The 18,948-nt window shown below is 43.7% G+C and overlaps 1 protein-coding gene across 1 annotated transcript in view; it reads left to right on the top strand.

The window, feature by feature from the left end:
- The window catches only part of DNER (delta/notch like EGF repeat containing), a 378,787-nt gene that overhangs the window by 346,061 nt on the left and 13,778 nt on the right, over positions 1-18,948 (top strand). The window contains exon 11 of the mRNA XM_027964863.2: positions 9,146-9,277. Coding sequence (XP_027820664.2) covers positions 9,146-9,277 — 132 coding nt within the window. The remainder of the gene's footprint in view (positions 1-9,145; positions 9,278-18,948) is intronic.

The raw sequence follows: 18,948 nt of genomic DNA, 5'->3' as shown, positions 1-18,948 counted from the left end.
CAGTATGATTTCTGACCACTGACGTTGACCTTGATCATTTAGCTGAGATAGTGTTTATCAAGTTTTTCCCCTGTAATGTCATTCTTCCCCACTCTGCATATTTCACTCTTTGGAAGGACCACACTGAAGGAATAGGGAGTTATACCAACCTCTTTGAAGGAAAAGTTGATTTATAAACCGTGTGAAATTCTTCTGTAGGAGGGATTTGTCTGTTCCGCTGCATGTGTTTGTATCAGTGTGACGTTATGGATATTTATTTTATATTTTGAGTTGAATTCAGAACATTTGTATTTATTTTGTTGCTCAGAATGTTCCAGATTTGGACATTGGGAGTTCTTTCATTTGGCTCCTATTGTCCCCGGCCGATGAACATACTCCGTTGTTGTGTTGGTGGTGGTTGTGTGTGTTTTATATGCTTTCTGGCAGTGAAGATACCCCAGGCTTATCTTGTATATTTCTTGCTCCAGTCTTAGAATCAGCCATCTCTCCAAGGAGAATGGTTCCTTTTATTGCAGAATGGTACTAGAAACCAAGATCTGGCCTCAAGCTGTGCTCGATATTCCAGGCATGCCTTTGCTTCTAGATCCTCTCAGCTGACAGCAAGTGAATGCGCCTGTATACTAACCCACGTATTTATAAATATTGCCATTGCGTTCAGTTCAGTTCAGTTCAGTCGCTCAGCTGTGTCTGACTCTTTGCAACCCCATGAACTGCAGAACGCCAGGCCTCCCTGTCCATCACCAACTCCTGGAGTTCACCCAAATTCATGTCCATTGAGTCAGTGATGCCATCCAACCATCTCATCATCTGTCGTCCCCTTCTCCTCCTGCTCTCAGTCTTTCCCAGCATCAGGGTCTTTTCAAATGAGTCAGCTCTTCGCATCAGGTGGCCAAAGTATTGGAATTTCAGTTTCAACATCAGTCGTTCCAATGAACACCCAGGACCGATCTCCTTTAGGATGGACTGATTGGATCTCTTTGCAGTCCAAGGGACTCTCAAGAGTCTTGTCCAACACCACAGTTCAAAAACCTCAATTCTTCGGTGCTCAGCTTTCTTTATAGTCCAACTATCACATCTATACATGACTGCTGGAAAAACCATACATAGCCTTAACTAGATGGACCTTTGTTGGCAAAATAATGTCTCTGCTTTTTAATATGCTGTCTAGGTTGGTCATAACTTTCCTTCCAAGGAGTAAGCGTCTTTTAATTTCATGGCTGCAGTGATTTTGGAGCCCAGAAAAGTAAAGTCAGACACTGTTTCTGCTGTTTCCCCATCTATTTGCCATGAAATGATGGGACTGGATGCCATGATCTTAGTTTTCTGAATGTTGAGCTTTAAGCCAACTTTGTCACTCTCTGCTTTCACTTTCATCAAGAGGCTCTTTAGTTCTTCTTCACTTTCTGCCATAAGGGTGATGTCATCTGCATATCTGAGGTTACTGATATTTCTCCTGGTGATTTTGATTTCGGTTTGTGCTTCTTCCAGCCCAGCCTTTCTCATGATGTACCCTGCATATAAGTTAAATAAGCAGGCTGACAATATACAGCCTTGATGTACTCCTTTTCCTATTAGGAACAACAGTCTATTGGAACAACAGTATGTTGTTCCATCCAGTTCTAACTGTTGCTTCCTGACCTGCATACAGGTCTCTCAAGAGGCAGGTCAGGTGGTCTGGTATTCCCATCTCCTTCAGAATTTTCCACAGTTTATTGTGATCCACACAGTCAAAGGCTTTGGCATAGTCAATAAGGCAGAAATAGATGTTTTTCTGGAACTCTCTTGCTTTTTCCATGATCCAGCGGATGTTGGCAATTTGATCTCTGGTTCCTCTGCCTTTTCTAAAACCAGCTTGAATATCTGGAATTTCACAGTTCATGTAAGCCTGGCTTGGAGAATTTTGAGCATTACTTTACTAGTATGTGAGATGAGCGCAATTGTGCAGTAGTTTGAGCATTCTTTGGCATTGCCTTTCTTTGGGATTGGAATGAAAACGGACCTTTTCCAGTCCTGTGGCCACTGCTGAGTTTTGCATAGCCATCTATATCTGAATTAAGCTAAACATGAATTTACACTAATTTCTCCAACTCTACTCCATTACTACATGGATCATTCCAGTCTTCTCTCTTGTTTATCTGGGAATTCCCACACCAACAGCAAGATTCCTGGCAAGTACCATCCAACATTGTTTTACGTGTTTAATTCCTGTGTACATGCAGAGCAGTATCAGAATTCTTAAGCTTGTGTCCTTGTAGGACACTAGAGAGTACAGAGCTGGTGTCTGGCTCCTTTTGCCTTTGGTGCTACCAACTCTGCCCCATCCCAAGGTTACTTAGGTCAGCACTGCCCCTCACCCCTCAGTGAGCTTTTTTTTTTTTTTTTCCCCTCAGTGAGCTTTGTGTCATACATTTGTAAATACCCTTGGATTATTTTCTTCACAGTCTGCATTCTTTTCTGGGATCTTCCAACTAGAGGGCTTGCTTTTATTTTTCCTATAGAAGTACAGTTCTCAAGCACCATGTTTTGAAAAGGCTGCCTTTCCTAAATAGAACTGCTTCTAAACGTTTGTCAAAAATCGGTTGGCCATATTTGTGTGAATTCTCCCTTCTATCTTGTTGATCTATGTCTCCATTCCTTTGCCATTACAACTCCATCGTTATTACCGTGCACGCTCCATCATTCAGTCATGTCCAGCTCTTTGTGGCCCCACGGATTGAAGCCTGCCAGGCTCCACTGCCCAGGGAATTTCCCAGGCAAGAATCCTGGAATGGGTTGCCATATCCTTCTTCAGGGGATCTTCTTGAGCCAGAGATCAAACCCATGTCTCCTGCATTGGCAGGCGGATTCTTTATCACTGTGTCACTTGGGAAGTCCCAAGTATAATGTTAGCTATAGAGTTTTTAGATTTATGTCTATCAAGCTGAGGCAGTTACTCTCTATTCCTTCTTTGCTGATAGCTTTAGTTATGAATAACTATTGAATTTTTCCAAATGCTTTTTCTGCATCAATAGATGTTATCATATGATTTTTCTTCTTTAACCTATTAATATGATGGATTATATTGATTGATTCTCAAATATTGAGTTAAATTCTTGTCTCTCTGGAATAAACACCATTTTGTCATAGTGTACAATTCTTTTCTATGTCACTGAATCCTGTCCTTTAATATTTTGTTCAGAGTTTTTGTGCCCATATTCATGAGCATATTCGTAGTTTTCTCTTTTTATTAATATTGTCTTTGACATTTTTATATTTAGAAGTTCCATGCAGGTTTTTTTTTATATCTTCCATTTTCATCCTCATCTTTCCCATGCTTTCCCTTCACATTTTGAACAAATTTCTTATTTATTCACCATCATCTGTTGCTGATATTTCTGGATCTCTGAATTTTGACTGACTTTCCTTCTGGATATGGATCCCATATTCCTGCTTTTTGTGCACATCTGGTATTTTTTTGTCTGACTGCTGGTCATTGTGAGTTAAGTTTTTGAGTAACTGAATTTCTTTAAAAAGTGCAGGGCTTCTTTGTGGCAAGTAGGTAAGTTACTTGCTGACCCGATTGATTCTTTCAAGGTTTGTTTTCTATTTTGGAAGGTGAAACTCTAGTAGTGCTTACAGTAGAGATAATTTTATCCTGCTACTTAGATGTGACCTTTTCCTCTGTGAATGCCTGGGGCAGGGGTGGTGGGGAGGTCAGTGAAATGTCCGTATTCCAACTTGTGAAAGTTTAAATACTTCCCAGTCCTCTGTGAGCTGTGGACACTGTTCATCTTCCCTCCCCTTTGCTCTGCCTGTGGCATTCCTACCGACTCAGGCACAGTATTCAACAACAAACTCAGGGGTGCAGCATATCTCTGGTGCTCCTTTTCTGTGTGGCTCTATCTTCTATGGTGGTCTGTCCTACAAATTATAGCTCAGTCAGTTCAGTCGCTCAGTTGTGTCCGACTCTTTGTGACCCCATGAACCGCAGCACACCAGGCCTCCCTGTCCATCACCAACTCCTGGAGTTCAACTAAACCCATGTCCATTGAGTCGGTGATGCCATCCAACCGTCTCATCCTCTGTCATCCCCTTCTCCTGCCCTCAATCTTTCCCAGCATCAGGGTCTTTTCAAATGAGTCAGCTCCTCGTATCAGGTGACCAAAGTATTGGAGTTTCAGCTTCAACATCAGTCTTACCAATGAACACCCAGGACTGATCTCCTTTAGGATGGACTGGTTGGATCTCCTTGCAGCCCAAGGGACTCTCTACCTGCATGCTAAGTCCTTTCAATCATGTCCAACTCTTTGTGACCCTGTGGGCTGCAGCCCACCAAGCTCCTTTGGCCATGGGATTCTCCAGGCAAGAATACTGGTGTGGGTTGCTGTGCCCTTCTCCAGGGGATCTCCCAGCCTAGGGGTTGAACCCATGTCTCGTATGCCTCCTGCATTGGCAGGTGGGTTCTTTACCACTAGCACCACCTGTGAAGCCTGAGCTGCTCCAAATTCCAATTATGCCCCTCAGTTTAGCAAAACCACTGTGTTCTAAATTGGTTCCAGGCAGAAAGCCAGGATGGTGTTGGTACTCCGCTGTTTTCTTTCTCTCTCTCAGCAATCAGTTAGACACTGCCTGTTGTCTAATGTTTTAAAGGTTTTTTTTTTTTTTTTTAAATACATATGTTTTGTTCACTTGTCTAATTATTTACAGTGGGAAGGCAAGTCAGGTTCCAGTTACTCCATCATTGTAGAGGTTCCAAGTAATTATTTAGATTCATTTCTTCTGAAATAAAAGGCTTGTACAGTATGAAGGTGGAGAAGGCAATGGCACCCCACTCCAGTACTCTTGCCTGGAAAATCCCATGGACGGAGGAGCCTGGTAGGGTGCAGTCCATGGGGTCGCTAAGAGTCGGACACGACTGAGTGACTTCCCTTTCACTTTTCACTTTCATGCATTGGAGAAGGAAATGGCAGCCCACTCCAGTGTTCTTGCCTGGAGAATCCCAGGGACGGGGGAGCCTGGTGGGCTGCCATCTCTGGGGTCGCGCAGAGTCGGACACGACTGGGGTGACTTAGCAGCAGCCAGTATGAAGGAGCTATAGTTCAAGCACCCGTTCCAGTGCCTGGCGCGTAGCAGGCTGAAATTTTATAACACTAGATACTATGGCTATAATAACTTTCATTGATATCATTCAGTGGAGGCTCTATTAACCCAGGGATTTATTGACAGCAGTGACTTTTGGTTTCTTATCTTTCTCATTTTAATTTATCCAAGGGAAGCATACAGAATTAAATTTGCATAAATACTACCAAAAGTGATACCTACTGTACAGATTGCCTCTTAGAAAGTAGTAGATTGAAAAGCGATTAGAAAAGATGTAAAGCTCAGACTCTGATTTCCAGCCTTAGTCAAGTAGAAATTTCATGTTCTCTTTGCAAATGTTATTCAAGCACAATAATGATTTAAAAGTAATTGATTCTCCCCACTCAAATAAAAAAAGTAAGCAACTCAAGAAAAAAGTAATCTGGCTCAAGCCAGCAAAAACATAAAGATTTATTAAGTAAACTATGAGTAGAGAAAGATGCTATAATGTACTGAAGACTCGTCTACTAAAATAGGTTAGAATGCATATTGCTTGGAGATCGAATGGTGAGGTGTTGAAATGGACATAAAAATATAGTACTCCTAATACAAAGAAACATAAATGAAACCAATTTACTCCCTGTGTTCGCAGTTGCTCAGTCATGTCTGACTCTTTGTGGTCCCATGGACTGTAGCCCACCAGGCTCCTCTGCCCATGGCATTTTCCAGGCAAGAATACTGGCGCAGGGTGCCATGCCCTCCTCCAGGGCATCTTCCAGACCCAGGGATCTAACCCATGTCTCTTGTGTCTCCTGTATTGGCAGGCGGATTCTTAACCACCAGCACCACCTGGGAAGCCCATTATTTGTAATAAATCTTCACATACTTTGCATAAGACTAATAACAAAGTGCATTATTACTCTAAGGCAAAGGGAGCAGTTGTCTTTGGATTTCTCCTGGGTGAAATTTTCCTTGAGTGGCTCCACCATTAGAATCACCACATATTCCTACCCCAAGCACGCAACACTATGAAGACCTCAAGTAGAAATGTTGGCATGTTCATGTAAAATAGGCCAGTGGAGTAATTCCAAAGGTATCTTTGTACTGTGAACTGCTCTGAGATTCTTCCTGTGCTGTGGAAATAGCTGCTGGCTATTTGGGCTCCTGACTGGCATGGAGCTTCATCATAAACTAATGTCACTGAACCCCAAGTATAGCTCTAAGAATACGGTGGTGATGAAAACCAGATTGGGGTAGGTTTGGAATTCTCTCTGGGTCCTGGTTCTTTGGTTCCTGGATCTTAGAGAGTTGATAAATGTCTATAGAATAAGTTAATCCTATTTTCCCCTGCCATTCTCTATTCCTACCAAGTCCTTCCAAATAAGTGAGAGCTAAGAAGAGATAAATCTGAGGATCTTGGACTTTTCTCAACGATTTTAGAGCCACTTGGAGCTCCAAGAGCCAAAACATGCATTAGGGCTGCTCTGGACCTGAACTTGGCATTTATCTCCCCAGGAAAGCTCTGGATCTGAGCAGGACTGGACTGACAGCTCTAGGACTGCCCAGAACGTAGGGAATTAGAAAGGTTTGACACTGATGTTAAACTTCTGGAGCAGAGTGGGGCTTTTGAGTTTTGCTAGGCTAGCAACCTATTCCAGTGGTCTCTCATGGAGAATCCCACAGACAGAGGGGCCTGGTGGGTTACAGACCATGGGGTCATAAAGAGGTGGACAGGACTGATCTTTCAGTGACTAACACTTTCACTTTCAGGCTGTGGCAGTAGGGAGAAGTCAGGTCATTTCTGTAGCTATTGCTGCAAAGGTGGCAAAACTTCTTATTTCAGAATTTGCAGGATTCAGATAGCCAGGGAAAGAAAGCTATTGTTTAGTAAATACCTCAATTGAGCTTGTCTTGCTAAATGGATGGAAAGCAGTACTGATGTGTATATTTGTCAGGGCCTGTGATTTCATCCTTTTGTTGTTTCCCAGCACGTTCTCGTTTATATGTCTCTTCAACTAGTCTATACCAGGTAATGCCATTTGTAATAGTTTAGTCTATGCGCTTTTCCAGTCAAAGTGATTGCCCCATTAATAGCAAGACAACCTTTGAAATAGGTTAGTAAGAGGCAATCAATTTCATGTCTTTCCTATTGACATAAATGACTATTTATTGCAGGAAACAAATTCACTTAGACACTGCTGAATTATAATCAACCTAGTAGGACCTGGACGTAGTAAATGTTTCATTTGACAGATTTTACTTTAAAAATAGATGCCAGGTGTGATAAAAGTATGAAATGAAACAGACATGAACTATTTTGGTTTGAGATTCTGCCTCTAAAATGGTCTGTGAGCAACATATGGTGGTTTTATAAATGCAAGGTAAACCCATGGCAGATAGAAAAGCACTTTAACACTAATTAAAGAAGCCTGGAAGCAATTACCCAAATGCATACTGAGCCGTTGCCTTTGAAGACTGACAAAATATTTGATTTGCTCCTTGGCTTTAGTTATGACGATAGCAGTGATCAGAGATTTTTTTTTTTAATATCACCTATTTCATTTATCTCAGCAAATGGAGGTATATTTAGGGAGCTTGGGATTGACATGTACACACTGTTATGTTTAAAATGAATAACCAACAGGAACCTACTATATATATAGCACAAGGAATTCTGTGCAATGTTATCTGTCAGTCTGGATGGGAGGGGAGTTTGGGAAAGAATGGATATATGTATATGTGTGGGTGTTTGCTATCCACCTGAAACTGTCACAACATTGTTAATTGGCTATACTTCAATACAAAATAAAACGTTTTTTGAAAAAAGATAGCAAGAGGTTTCTAAAAAAAAAAAAGCTTGGCTTTTCTCATTTTCAAACCTTTTTAAGTAACTACCTCAATTTGAAGTATCCTGTATTCAGTTTTGATGTCATCTCTTCTAGAGGTGTACTCATTTAGTGCTGACTCACAGTTTGGCCTTAAATCACACAAAGATGGCTTCATATTGGTAACTTCTAATAGCAAGCTATTGCTTGTAAGTTGGCCTTTTGACCACAGTGACATCAGCCCCCATTCTGGCTTGTTAGTTTAAACCAGGCTTTCTCTGAGAGGGGCAAGGATGCCCCCAGATGTTGGGAGTAGCAACGTGAGGAGCCCAGGTCACGATTTTCATTATGGATGGACCCAAGCAGTGGTGAGCTCCCCTTGGGCACTGTTCCCAGGGAAGATGGGTTAAAGCCTGGGCTCCCCTGAGAGATCACAGCTGTCTTTCCTTAGGTGGGCTTGATGCTCTCCCTGAAGCGTACCCCGGGGTTTGGAAAGGAGATTGCATTTGTATTCCTGACTCAGGCAAGGCACACAGCTGTGCCCTAGAATTATCCAGAAAATAGTCAGATGTCCAGACACTCACAGTCAAACACTTGGCTCCCCCAAAAATCATAAACTGTGAGTTTTTTGGCTTTCTGGAGCTTCAGAAAAACAAATAAGAAGATTCAGCTGATTCCATCTAAAACAAAATGATTTCTTTAATAAAATCAGGAACCCAGGTTTGTTTCTCCCATACACCGTGAAAGGATTATTCAGACATGAGACTCAGCTTCAGATCACGAATTTGATAGATTAAAGGAAATTCTTTTTACTGGCACCATTTCTTTTCCTTTTTTAAGTTTCACTTGAGTGAAGGATGTCTTGTCTGGAATTCTGAGAGACTTCTGCAACTTTATGCAAACAGCCAGTTGGGCTGCAATGCAGGCGAGCACGTGCGCTCCGTCACATCAGTAGTGCCCAGCCCTGTGCGACCCTATGAACTGTAGCCCACCAGGCTCTTCTGTCCATGGGATTCTCCAGGCAAAAATACTGGAGTGGGTTGCCCTGCCCTCCTCCAGGGGATCTTCCCGACTCAGGGATCAAACCCACATCTCTTATGTCTCCTGCATTGGCAGGTGGGTTCTTTACTACTAGTGCCACCTGGGAAATCCATGGAGAGCTTGAACCTAGCCATAGATCTTTGCTGAGCCAGAGAAGTGACGGGGGTCAGAGCCACTGGGGCAGCTAGCTGGCTCACTGCTGCTTTCCTTTATCTCTTTAGGGGAAGAGTGTGACATCGATATCAATGAATGTGACAGTAACCCCTGCCATCACGCCGGCACCTGCCTGGACCAGCCCAATGGTTACACCTGCCACTGCCCACATGGCTGGGTGGGAGCAAACTGTGAAATCCGTGAGTATTCCTGCAGCTCAGTCTCTGTGATTTTCCATTCAATTTTCATTCAGTGAGACGAAGAGGCTGACTGTGTCCAGCCAGCCCCATGTCACTCTTAGAAGAGGCAGTGAGGCCCAGAGTGTTACCCGGAGCCCCCTGTACCTCCCGGGTCCCAGTTGAGTATTTTTGCTCACTGCTTTATGCTGCTCCCCCTCCTTTCTGAGCCTGAATCCAGCCTTCATACCAGGATGAGAATGCGCCGATGTCATCCCGAGTTCACGGCTGCAAGACGGCCAAAAATATGCTTAGCAGAGAAGCATTAGAATCCGATCCAAAAAGAGAATCTTTGTGTTGAAAGCATAAATTAAAAAAAAAAAAACACCACACACACACACACACAAAGAATGTAAATTCACTTCGCATTTGTGTCTTCAAATGTATTCGGTTCCATCAGTTTCCCGGAAAGAAGTCCAGGAAGAATGGGCGTCACACAAAACCTGAAAAGCATTTTGAGCTGCTTAGAGCGAGGTGTTCTCTGCAGATGGACTCACAGAAGTTCGACAGTGTCAGAATCAGGACTATATACGTTAATATGAAAGTCAGGTAGCTACTAGGATCAAGGTGAACATGAGAACTGCACTGGAATTGGGTTGTTGTTATCTTGTCAATCACTAAAAACTCAACTTTGAATGGTGTTTTTCTTCTCATTTAAATTAGGCAAGGCAGTTGAGTTTGCATATTTCTCTGGGGCCTTCTCACCTCCTCTTCATCAGACAAAGACAAAGAGGCAGCTATGTAGACATAGCCCTGTCTGTCAGTCTCCCTCCTGGGCTGGCCTGCCTGCTGCCGCTTCTCCTCCAGGTGGCAGTGTTTCAAGAACAGACCCCTCCTGGTGGTCCAGCTCGGGCTTGTCTGCTAATTCTTAGTGTGTGTCTGAAGTGGAGGTGTGGTCAGTATCTGGAAACCTTTTTATCCACAAATATGGACCATATTCTTCAGCATCAACTTGACCGGTAAAGGTATTTGTGTTCCTATCTACTCTTTGTCTCTCGTCTTGGCTCAGGGCTTGAGAGAGGGAGAGGAACTCTTTTTAGGACTCCCCCTTCAATCTTTTCAAATACTCATCCTCAGTCTTTTCAAATACCCATACAGTGAATGGTCTTAGCGATTCTTGGTCACAATAGGTGAGAAACATTCTGTTGTTGGAGAAAGGGAAGGAAAGAGATTCCAGTGGTACAAATGCTAAGGGCTATGATTCGATGCAGGATATTAAAACTAAAGTAGGTCCAGGGTGATTAAATTCTGTCTAGTGAGATCTGTTGAAGGAAAGGATCCCAGATTTGGGCCAGCAGATTTGGTTCTTGTCCTGGCTGTGGCACTTCTTGTGTTAGTTGTGCTGAGCCTCAGAGTACTTACCCAGTACTGATAAGTACATAAGTACTTATTCAGAGTACTTGTGAAAATGGGACCCATTTTCATTCTAAAATTTGGTAATTCTGCGAAATGTCAAATTTCATGCCTCATGGCAGATCTTGGAGAAGAAAATGGCAATCCGCTCCAGTACTCTTGCCTGGAAAATCCCATGGACGGAAGAGCCTGGTAGTCCACAGTCCATGGGATGGTGAAGAGTTGGACATGACTGAGCGACTTCACTTTTGCTTTTCACGTTCATGCATTGGAGAAGGAAATGGCAACCCACTCCAGTGTTCTTGCCTGGAGAATCCCAGGGACAGAGGAGCCTGGTGGGCTGCTGTCTATGGGGTCGCACAGAGTGGGACATGACTGAAGCGACTTAGCAGCAGCAACAGCAGCAGCATGGCAGATCTATGTATAATTTTAAATTTCTAGTTGTGAAAATAAATATATAGGAGAGGAGAGTATGGATAAGAACTCAGAAACACAAAGGATGCCCTTGAGAAGTTTTGAAGTAAAATCGTATCATTATTTTTTTTTAAAAAAAAACTAAATTTTACTTCTTTCTGGTGATGATATTGTAGGCAAAAGATATACATGGATGGAATAATCAGGATGAAAGGTAACTTCATGTTCTAGTGACATCATATTCTAGCTCTGTGACCTGGACAAATAACTATATCTCAGCCTCATCTTTCTCACTTGTAAAATGGTGATAGAAAAGTTTCTGGGAGGATTGAGATTAAGGATCCTTTGTGCCGATCTCTGCTGTGCAGCAGTAGACACTTAAATAGATGCTAGTTGCCTTTTCTCTGTCTTTCTGTGCTACTGTAGCCCTTATACCTTGAGCTAGCAGGCGAGGACTTGCCTTTGACAATCGTGTTTTTAGGAGATGTATGCCCAGGGCACAGGCCACTCTGAGTGTGTGGATGTGTTGGGCACATCCCAGTACATATTGGGTCCCCTGTTCTCCCAGAATAGCACTTTCCATTTGGTGATCTCACTTCTACTCTCCATTCAGTCAAAGGTGTTAAAAATAAATGTTATCACAGATAAGGCTCTGTCATGTTTCAGTGTTGATTGCTTCCATCCTTGACCTGACTGTAAGAATGGAGAATGAATGTGTAAGATTCGTGATGACACACAGGTGGAGCTAGTGCCCAGTGCCGAGATAAATGGACCTGAATCAAAAGAAGAGATCTAAGGGCCAGGAATGAAAGGAAAGTTTGGGCCATGAGTGGGCAGAGATGATATGAGGTCTCTAGTCCTCTGTGAGCCAAGGGACCCATGGTCTCTGAATTTCTTTCTAACCTGGAATACCTGTGATTTTCTGAATCAGCTGGAAACCAGGAGAAGGGTGCCTGAAAGATACAAGGTCACGTTGGTAAATCTCAACAGGAACGCTCAGAAGAACAATAGTGCTGTTAGAGTTACAGACAGTCCTGCTGATTGAGAATCGGCCAATTCTATACACTGAGTCAATCCTAAAGGAAATCAACCTTGAATATTCGTTGGAAGGACTGATGCTAAAGCTGAAGTTCCAACACTTTGGCCACTTAATACAAAGATCTGACTCATTGGAAAAGACCCTGATTCTGGGAAAGATCGAAGGCAAAAGAAGAGGGCAGCAGAGGAAGAGATGGTTGGATAGCATCACCAACTCAATGGAAATGAATTTGAGTTAACTCCAGGAGATAGTGAAGAACAGAGAAGCCTGGAGTGCTGCAGTCCATGGGGTCACAAAGAGTTGGACACGACTTAGTGACTGAACAACAACAACAATGTATATTGAGCAGTTGAATCTATTGTTAAGCCATTGAATTAATAACATTCTGCGGTTGAGAAGTAGGAGAACAGGGTATCTTGGATTTATGTATTTAGTGGAATAATGGAATAATGGAATAATCCAGGGCCTCCTATTGTCAAGTGTCAAGCATTGTTGTTGTTCAGTCATGCATAGTGCCTGGAATATAAAGATTAATGAAGTAGCCCTTGCCTTCAGGATCTCATTATCCAAGGGTCGATCCATCTATGTGATGGGAGTTGCTGTATAAGACTTCGCTCAGGCAGCTCCAGGAACTGAGGCAAGGAGCAAGGTTGGATGTCTGGGGCTTCCTTGTCCCCAAATGCATGGAATTTAATAATGGTTAAAGAAACCCATCAAACAGTGATATGAGCAGTCTTTATTGTACAGATAGATTCAGTTCTTTGGTTCTCATTTTTATAAACTGCTGCTGCTACTGCTAAGTCGCTTCCATCGTGTCGGACTCTGTGTGACCCCATAGACAGCAGCCCACCAGGCTCCCCCATCCCTGGGATTCTCCAGGCAAGAACACTGGAGTGGGTTGCCATTTCCTTCTCCAATGCATAAAAGTGAAAAGTGAAAGTGAAGTCGCTCAGTCCTGTCCGACTCTTAGTGACCCCATGGACTGCCGCCTACCAGGCTCCTCCGTCCATGGGATTTTCCAGGCAAGAGTACTGGAGTGGGGTGCCATTGCCTTCTAGGATTCTTTAAAAAACAAAACTTATTTGGGATTAACATATATACACCACTATATATGGGCTTCCCTAGTTGCTGAAGAATCTACCTGCCAATGGAGGAGATGTGGGTTCGATCCCTGGGTTGGGAAGATCCCCCAGAGAAGGAAATGGCAATTGCCTCCAGTATTCTTGCCTGGGAAATCCCATGGACAGAGGAGCCTGTTCACGGTGCTATACACCTGGAACTAGCACAACATTGTAAATCAACTATACTGCAATAAGAAAACAAAGTAAAATGAATTAATCTTCCTCCCCATCAGTACACCCCCACTTCACTCCCCAAAGGTAACAAGTGTTGCCCATTTATTATGGATTCTTTCGATGATTTTAGTCACTATGTAAACCCCATTTTATGGTAGCTCAGATGGTAAAGAATCTGCCCGAAATGCAGGAGACCCAGGTTCAATCTCTGGGTCAGAAAGTTCCCCTGGAGAAGGAAATGGCAACCCACTCCAGTATTCTTGCCTGGAGAATTCCATGGACAGGGGAGCCTGGGGGGCTACAGTCCATTGGGTTACAAAGAGTCAGACATGACCGAGCAATTAATACTTTCACTTTCATAGACACTGTTCAGCAGCTTGCATTTATCCTTAATATATCTTGAATGCTTATCCATGCTGACTTAGTACAGATCTTCCTCAATTTTTAACATCACACAATATTTCTTAAATTCTCTATAATTTACTTAATAAGACCCCTATTGATTGACAAATAACTTATTTTCAGGGTTTTGGCATTAAAAAGAATAGTAGAGTGAAAATGCTTATATATGTATTTACTTGTGTGAGAATATCAGAATATTAGTAGGATAAATTCTCAAAAATGGAATAGTCAAATGAAGGGGTCCTTGAATTTTTCATGAGCTTTTACTTAAAAATTGACTCTTTGCAAATAAAACTTCTCCTCTTGGCAGCAATGGTGTTGGGGTCTGAGGTTGATTTGCAAATCCCACTTAATCCATAATTACTTTATTAAATACTTTGAACACCACTGACCTCTGGGGAGCAATTGTGGCTAGATGTGGTATTGCAACCATCACCATCATCCTTCTTCAGAACTCTTTTCATCTTGCAAAACAGTAACTCCCCATACTTCCTCCCCTAGCCCCTGGCAGTAACCTACCTACCTTCCTTCTTTCTTATTTTCTTCCTTTCTCCCCTTTTTTTTTTCTGTTTCTTCCTTCCTTCCATCACCTGCCTCCCACTCCAGCCTCTAGTAACTACCATTCCACTCTGGGTGTGTGTGTGTTTTTTTTTTCTTTATGTTGCACATGTAACTGACATCATACAATATTTATCTTTCCGTGTCTGGTCTGTTTTACTCAGCAGAATGTCCTCCAGTTCATCTACGTGGTTGTAAATGGCAGGGACATCTTTTCAAAGATGCAAATCTAAATCCCTCAGACCCTCCTTCCCACCATTGTTTCCATTCTTTTCACACCAAGCTGCTATTAAAATACATTAACGACTAAAGACCAAAGGCCATGCTATTGCCTGTTGGAAGCTGCAGGATTGCCCCTGCACTGAGGGGAGGTGCCCCCTCCTCACTTGGCCACTCTCTGCTTCGCTACCTGGGGGCAAGCAGCCACCCTGTCCCCCTTCCAGTCCCTCACTCTGCTCTCCACCCCTCCCAGGTCTTTGCCTGGGTCAGCCTTCCCTTCTCTCCCCTCCATCCCCGGCTAATAGGTACTCCCCCTTAGAGCCTTGCTTGCTGTGGACCCCACCATGAAAGCTCTCCTCATTCCCCAGTTAGATGGCACAGCTTTTGTCCCCTCCCGAGGCACTGTCGCCTTGGTCCCTCATGGCTTAGCACGCTTGCACTTCCACATCTCTGAAAAGACTAGGGGATCCATGTGCACGCTCTTCTCTGAGTTTTCCCTCGCTCTTTATCCCAGGCATCCAGCGTGAGGCCTGGCACTTAGTACATGCCATTGTTGTTCAGTCCCTAAGTCGTCTCTGACTCTTTGTGACCCCATGGATTGCAGCACACCAGGTGTTCCTGTCCTTTGCCATCTCCCAGAGTTTGCTCAAACTCATGACCATTGAGTCAGTGATGCTGTTTCAGTTCAGTTCAGTTCAGTTCAGTCGCTCAGTCGTGTCCGACTTTTTGTGACCCCATGAATTGCAGCATGCCAGGTTAACTATCTCATTATCTGCCTGCCACTTCTCCTCTTGCTCTCAATCTTTCCCAGCGTCAGGGTCTTTTCCAATGAGCTGGCTCTTTGAATTAGGTGGCTAAAGTATTGGCGCTTCAGCATCAGTCCATATATAGTACATAGTAGTTGCTTACTGATACTTGTTCAGTAGTGGGATCACTAGGAGGGATTCAAGCTCTGCCTTCTGTTCCCTCCCCTCCTGCCTCTTATGAAGGTTAACAAGGGTGTTCACTTTTCCCAGTCTCATTGACTGCTTTGGTTGTCAAGCTAATTTTTAGCTATAGAAAACATAAAGAAACTTGAAATCCCTCCTCACAGTTATTCTAGGCAATAGATGGTTCCAAAATTCTCTAGCTATCTAAGTGATATCTACCTAAAACACACTTTTCAGTTCAGTTCAGTCTCTCAGTTGTGTCCGACTCTTTGCGACCCCATGAATTGCAGCACGCCAGGCCTCCCTGTCCATCACCAACTCCCGGAGTTCACTCAGACTCATGTCCATAGAGTCGGTGATGTCATCCAGCCATCTCATCCTTGGTCGTCCCCTTTTCCTCCTGCCCTCAATCCCTCCCAGCATCAGAGTCTTTTCCAGTGAGCCAATTCTTCACATGAGGTGGCCAAAGTACTGGAGTTTCAGCTTTAGCATCATTCCTTCCAAAGAACACCCAGGACTGATCTCCTTCAGAATGGACTGGTTGGATCTCCTTGCAGTCCAAGGGACTCTCAAGAGTCTTCTCCAACACCACAGTTCAGAAGCATCAATTCTTCGGCGTTCAGCTTTCTTCACAGTCCAACTCTCACATCCATATATGACTACTGGAAAAACCATAGACTTTTACTCGCTTTCAAACTTTTTAGAAGTATTATTGGGGCATAGACTTGGATTATTGTAACACTGAATGCTTTGCCTTGGGAAGGAACCGAGATCATTCTATTATGAGATTGCACTCAAATACTGCATTTTGGACTCTTTTGTTGACTATGAGGGCTACAGCATTTCTTCTAAGGAATTTTTGCCCACAGTAGTAGATACAATGGTCATTTGAATTAAATTCACCCATTCCAGTCTATTTTAGTTCACTGTTTTCCTAAGATGTTGACGTTCACTCTTACCATCTCCTTCTTGTGATTAGTCGCTCAGGTCGTGTCTGACTTTGCGACCCCATGGACTGCAGCCCACCAATGCTCCTCTGTTTGTGGGATTCGCCAGGACAGAATACTGGAGTGGGTTGCCCTTTCCTTCTCTAGGGCATCTCCTTCTTGACCACATACAATTTACCTTGATTCATGGACCTCGCATTCCAGATTCCTATGCAGTATTGTTCTTTACAATGTCAGACTGTTGGCTCAGACGGTAAAACGTCTGCCTGCAATGTGGGAGACCAGGGTTTGATTCCTGGGTCGGGAAGATCCCCTGGAGAAGGAAATGGCAATCCACTCCAGCACTCTTGCCTGGAAAATTCCATGGACGGAGGAGCCTGATAGGCTACAGTCCATGGGGTCACAAAGAGTCGGACACGACCGAGCGACTTCACTTCACTTTCACTTCACTTCATCAGATACATCCACAATTGAGTGTTGTTTCCACTTTGGCCCAGCCTCTTCATTCCTTCTGGAGCTATTAGTAATTGCCCTCCCCTCTTCCCCAGTAGCATATTGGACACCTTCCTACCTGGGGTCTCATCTTCTGGTGTCATATCTTTTTGACTTTTCATACTGTTCATGGGGTTCTTGCGGCAGGAATACTGGAATGGTTTGCCATTCCCTCCTCCAGTGGACCACGTTTTGTCAGAACTCTTCACTGTGACCCGTCCATTTTGGGGGACCCTGCATGGCATGGCTCATAGCTTCATTGAGTTAGACAATCCTCTTCGCCATGACAAGGCTGTCATCCATGAAGGGGTTTTAAATACAGAGGTGGACAAATTAAATAATCTGACTAGAGTCACCCAGGTAACAGACTGGTTCCAAATAGGAAAAGGAGTACGTCAAGGCTGTATATTGTCACCCTGCTTATTTAACTCATATGCAGAGTACATCATGAGAAACACTGGACTGGAAGAAACACAAGCTGGAATCAAGATTGCCGGGAGAAATATCAATCACCTCAGATATGCAGATGACACCACCCTTATGGCAGAAAGTGAAGAGGAGCTAAAGAGCCTCTTGATGAAAGTGAAAGAGGAGAGTGAAAAAGTTGGCTTAAAGCTCAACATTCAGAAAACTAAGATCATGGCATCCGGTCCCATCACTTCATGGGAAATAGATGGGAAACAGTAGAAACAGTGTCAGACTTTATTTTTGGAGGCTCCAAAATCACTGCAGATGGTGACGCATCCATGAAATTAAAAGACGCTTACTCCTTGGAAGAAAAGTTATGACCAACCTAGATAGTATATTCAAAAGCAGAGACATTAGTTTGCCGACTAAGGTCCATCTAGTCAAGGCTATGGTTTTTCCAGTGGTCATGTATGGATGTGAGAGTTGGGCTGTGAAGAAGGCTGAGCGCTGAAGAACTGATGCATTTGAACTGTGGTGTTGGAGAAGACTCTGGAGAGTCCCTTGGACTGCAAGGAGATCCAACCAGTCCATTCTGAAGGAGATCAACCCTGGGATTTCTTTGGAAAGAATGATGCTAAAGCTGAAGCTCCAGTACTTTGGCCACCTCATGAGAAGAGTTGACTCATTGGAAAAGACTCTGATGCTGGGAGGGATTGGGGGCAGGAGAAGGGGACGACCGAGGATGAGATGGCTGGATGGCATCACGGACTCAATGGACGTGAGTCTGAGTGAGCTCCGGGAGATGGTGATGGACAGGAGGCCTGGCGTGCTGCGATTCATGGGGTGACAAAGAGTCGGACACGACTGAGCGACTGAACTGAACTGAACTGAAGTGAAAGAAGCACAGATATAGGTTATGTATTTTAGAATTAAATTTACCAACTGATCGAGGTCTCTTTTTGGTGGAGGAAAGATGGTCAGTGGGTCAGCTTGGAGGCTGACTGTGTTTTTACCTTAAGCAGAGGCTCTGAGTCCAGCTCCTACGTAGCTCCCACTTTAGGACCCATTGAAATCTTAAAGGCGACAGCACTTCAGGAAATAACAAATCTCAAGCAAATTGAGTTTATGCTGAAATGCAAATGCTCCCTGAGATGCAGGAGTATGACATTTTCCCTGAATAGCTTGTGTGTGTGCATTCCTGGTCATGTACCTGCCAGGGCTGGTGAGGTCATGCCGTCCAGTGTGTCCTGGTGCATGGTTCTTCCCCGAGCTCTGCAGTAGCCAACATAGTAAATGATTCCTGCCTTGGGACTCCTGGGATGTGGTGCAGTGATCTGGGAGTGGCAGCTGCAGCCACCTGCTGCTGACATATCCTCCGCCTTGCAGACCAAATGTTGGATTTATTCAGATTCAGCCTGGCTACTAACCCAATTACTGTGCAAAGCAGCCATATTCCCTTATCAGGCAAGTTTTAGATGACAGTTTAAGGTGGAAAGAGCAAAGAGAAAGGAAAGAGGGGGAGAAACAGAGATGTCAGGAGAAATCTGGGGATATTTTTTTCAAAGGTCTAAACAACTTG

The sequence above is a fragment of the Ovis aries genome, chromosome 2 (genome assembly GCF_016772045.2).
Source record: "Ovis aries strain OAR_USU_Benz2616 breed Rambouillet chromosome 2, ARS-UI_Ramb_v3.0, whole genome shotgun sequence".
Taxonomy (NCBI): domain Eukaryota; kingdom Metazoa; phylum Chordata; class Mammalia; order Artiodactyla; family Bovidae; genus Ovis; species Ovis aries.
The sequence above is the reverse complement of the archived record's forward strand: the minus strand, read 5'-3'. Positions and strand labels throughout refer to the sequence as shown.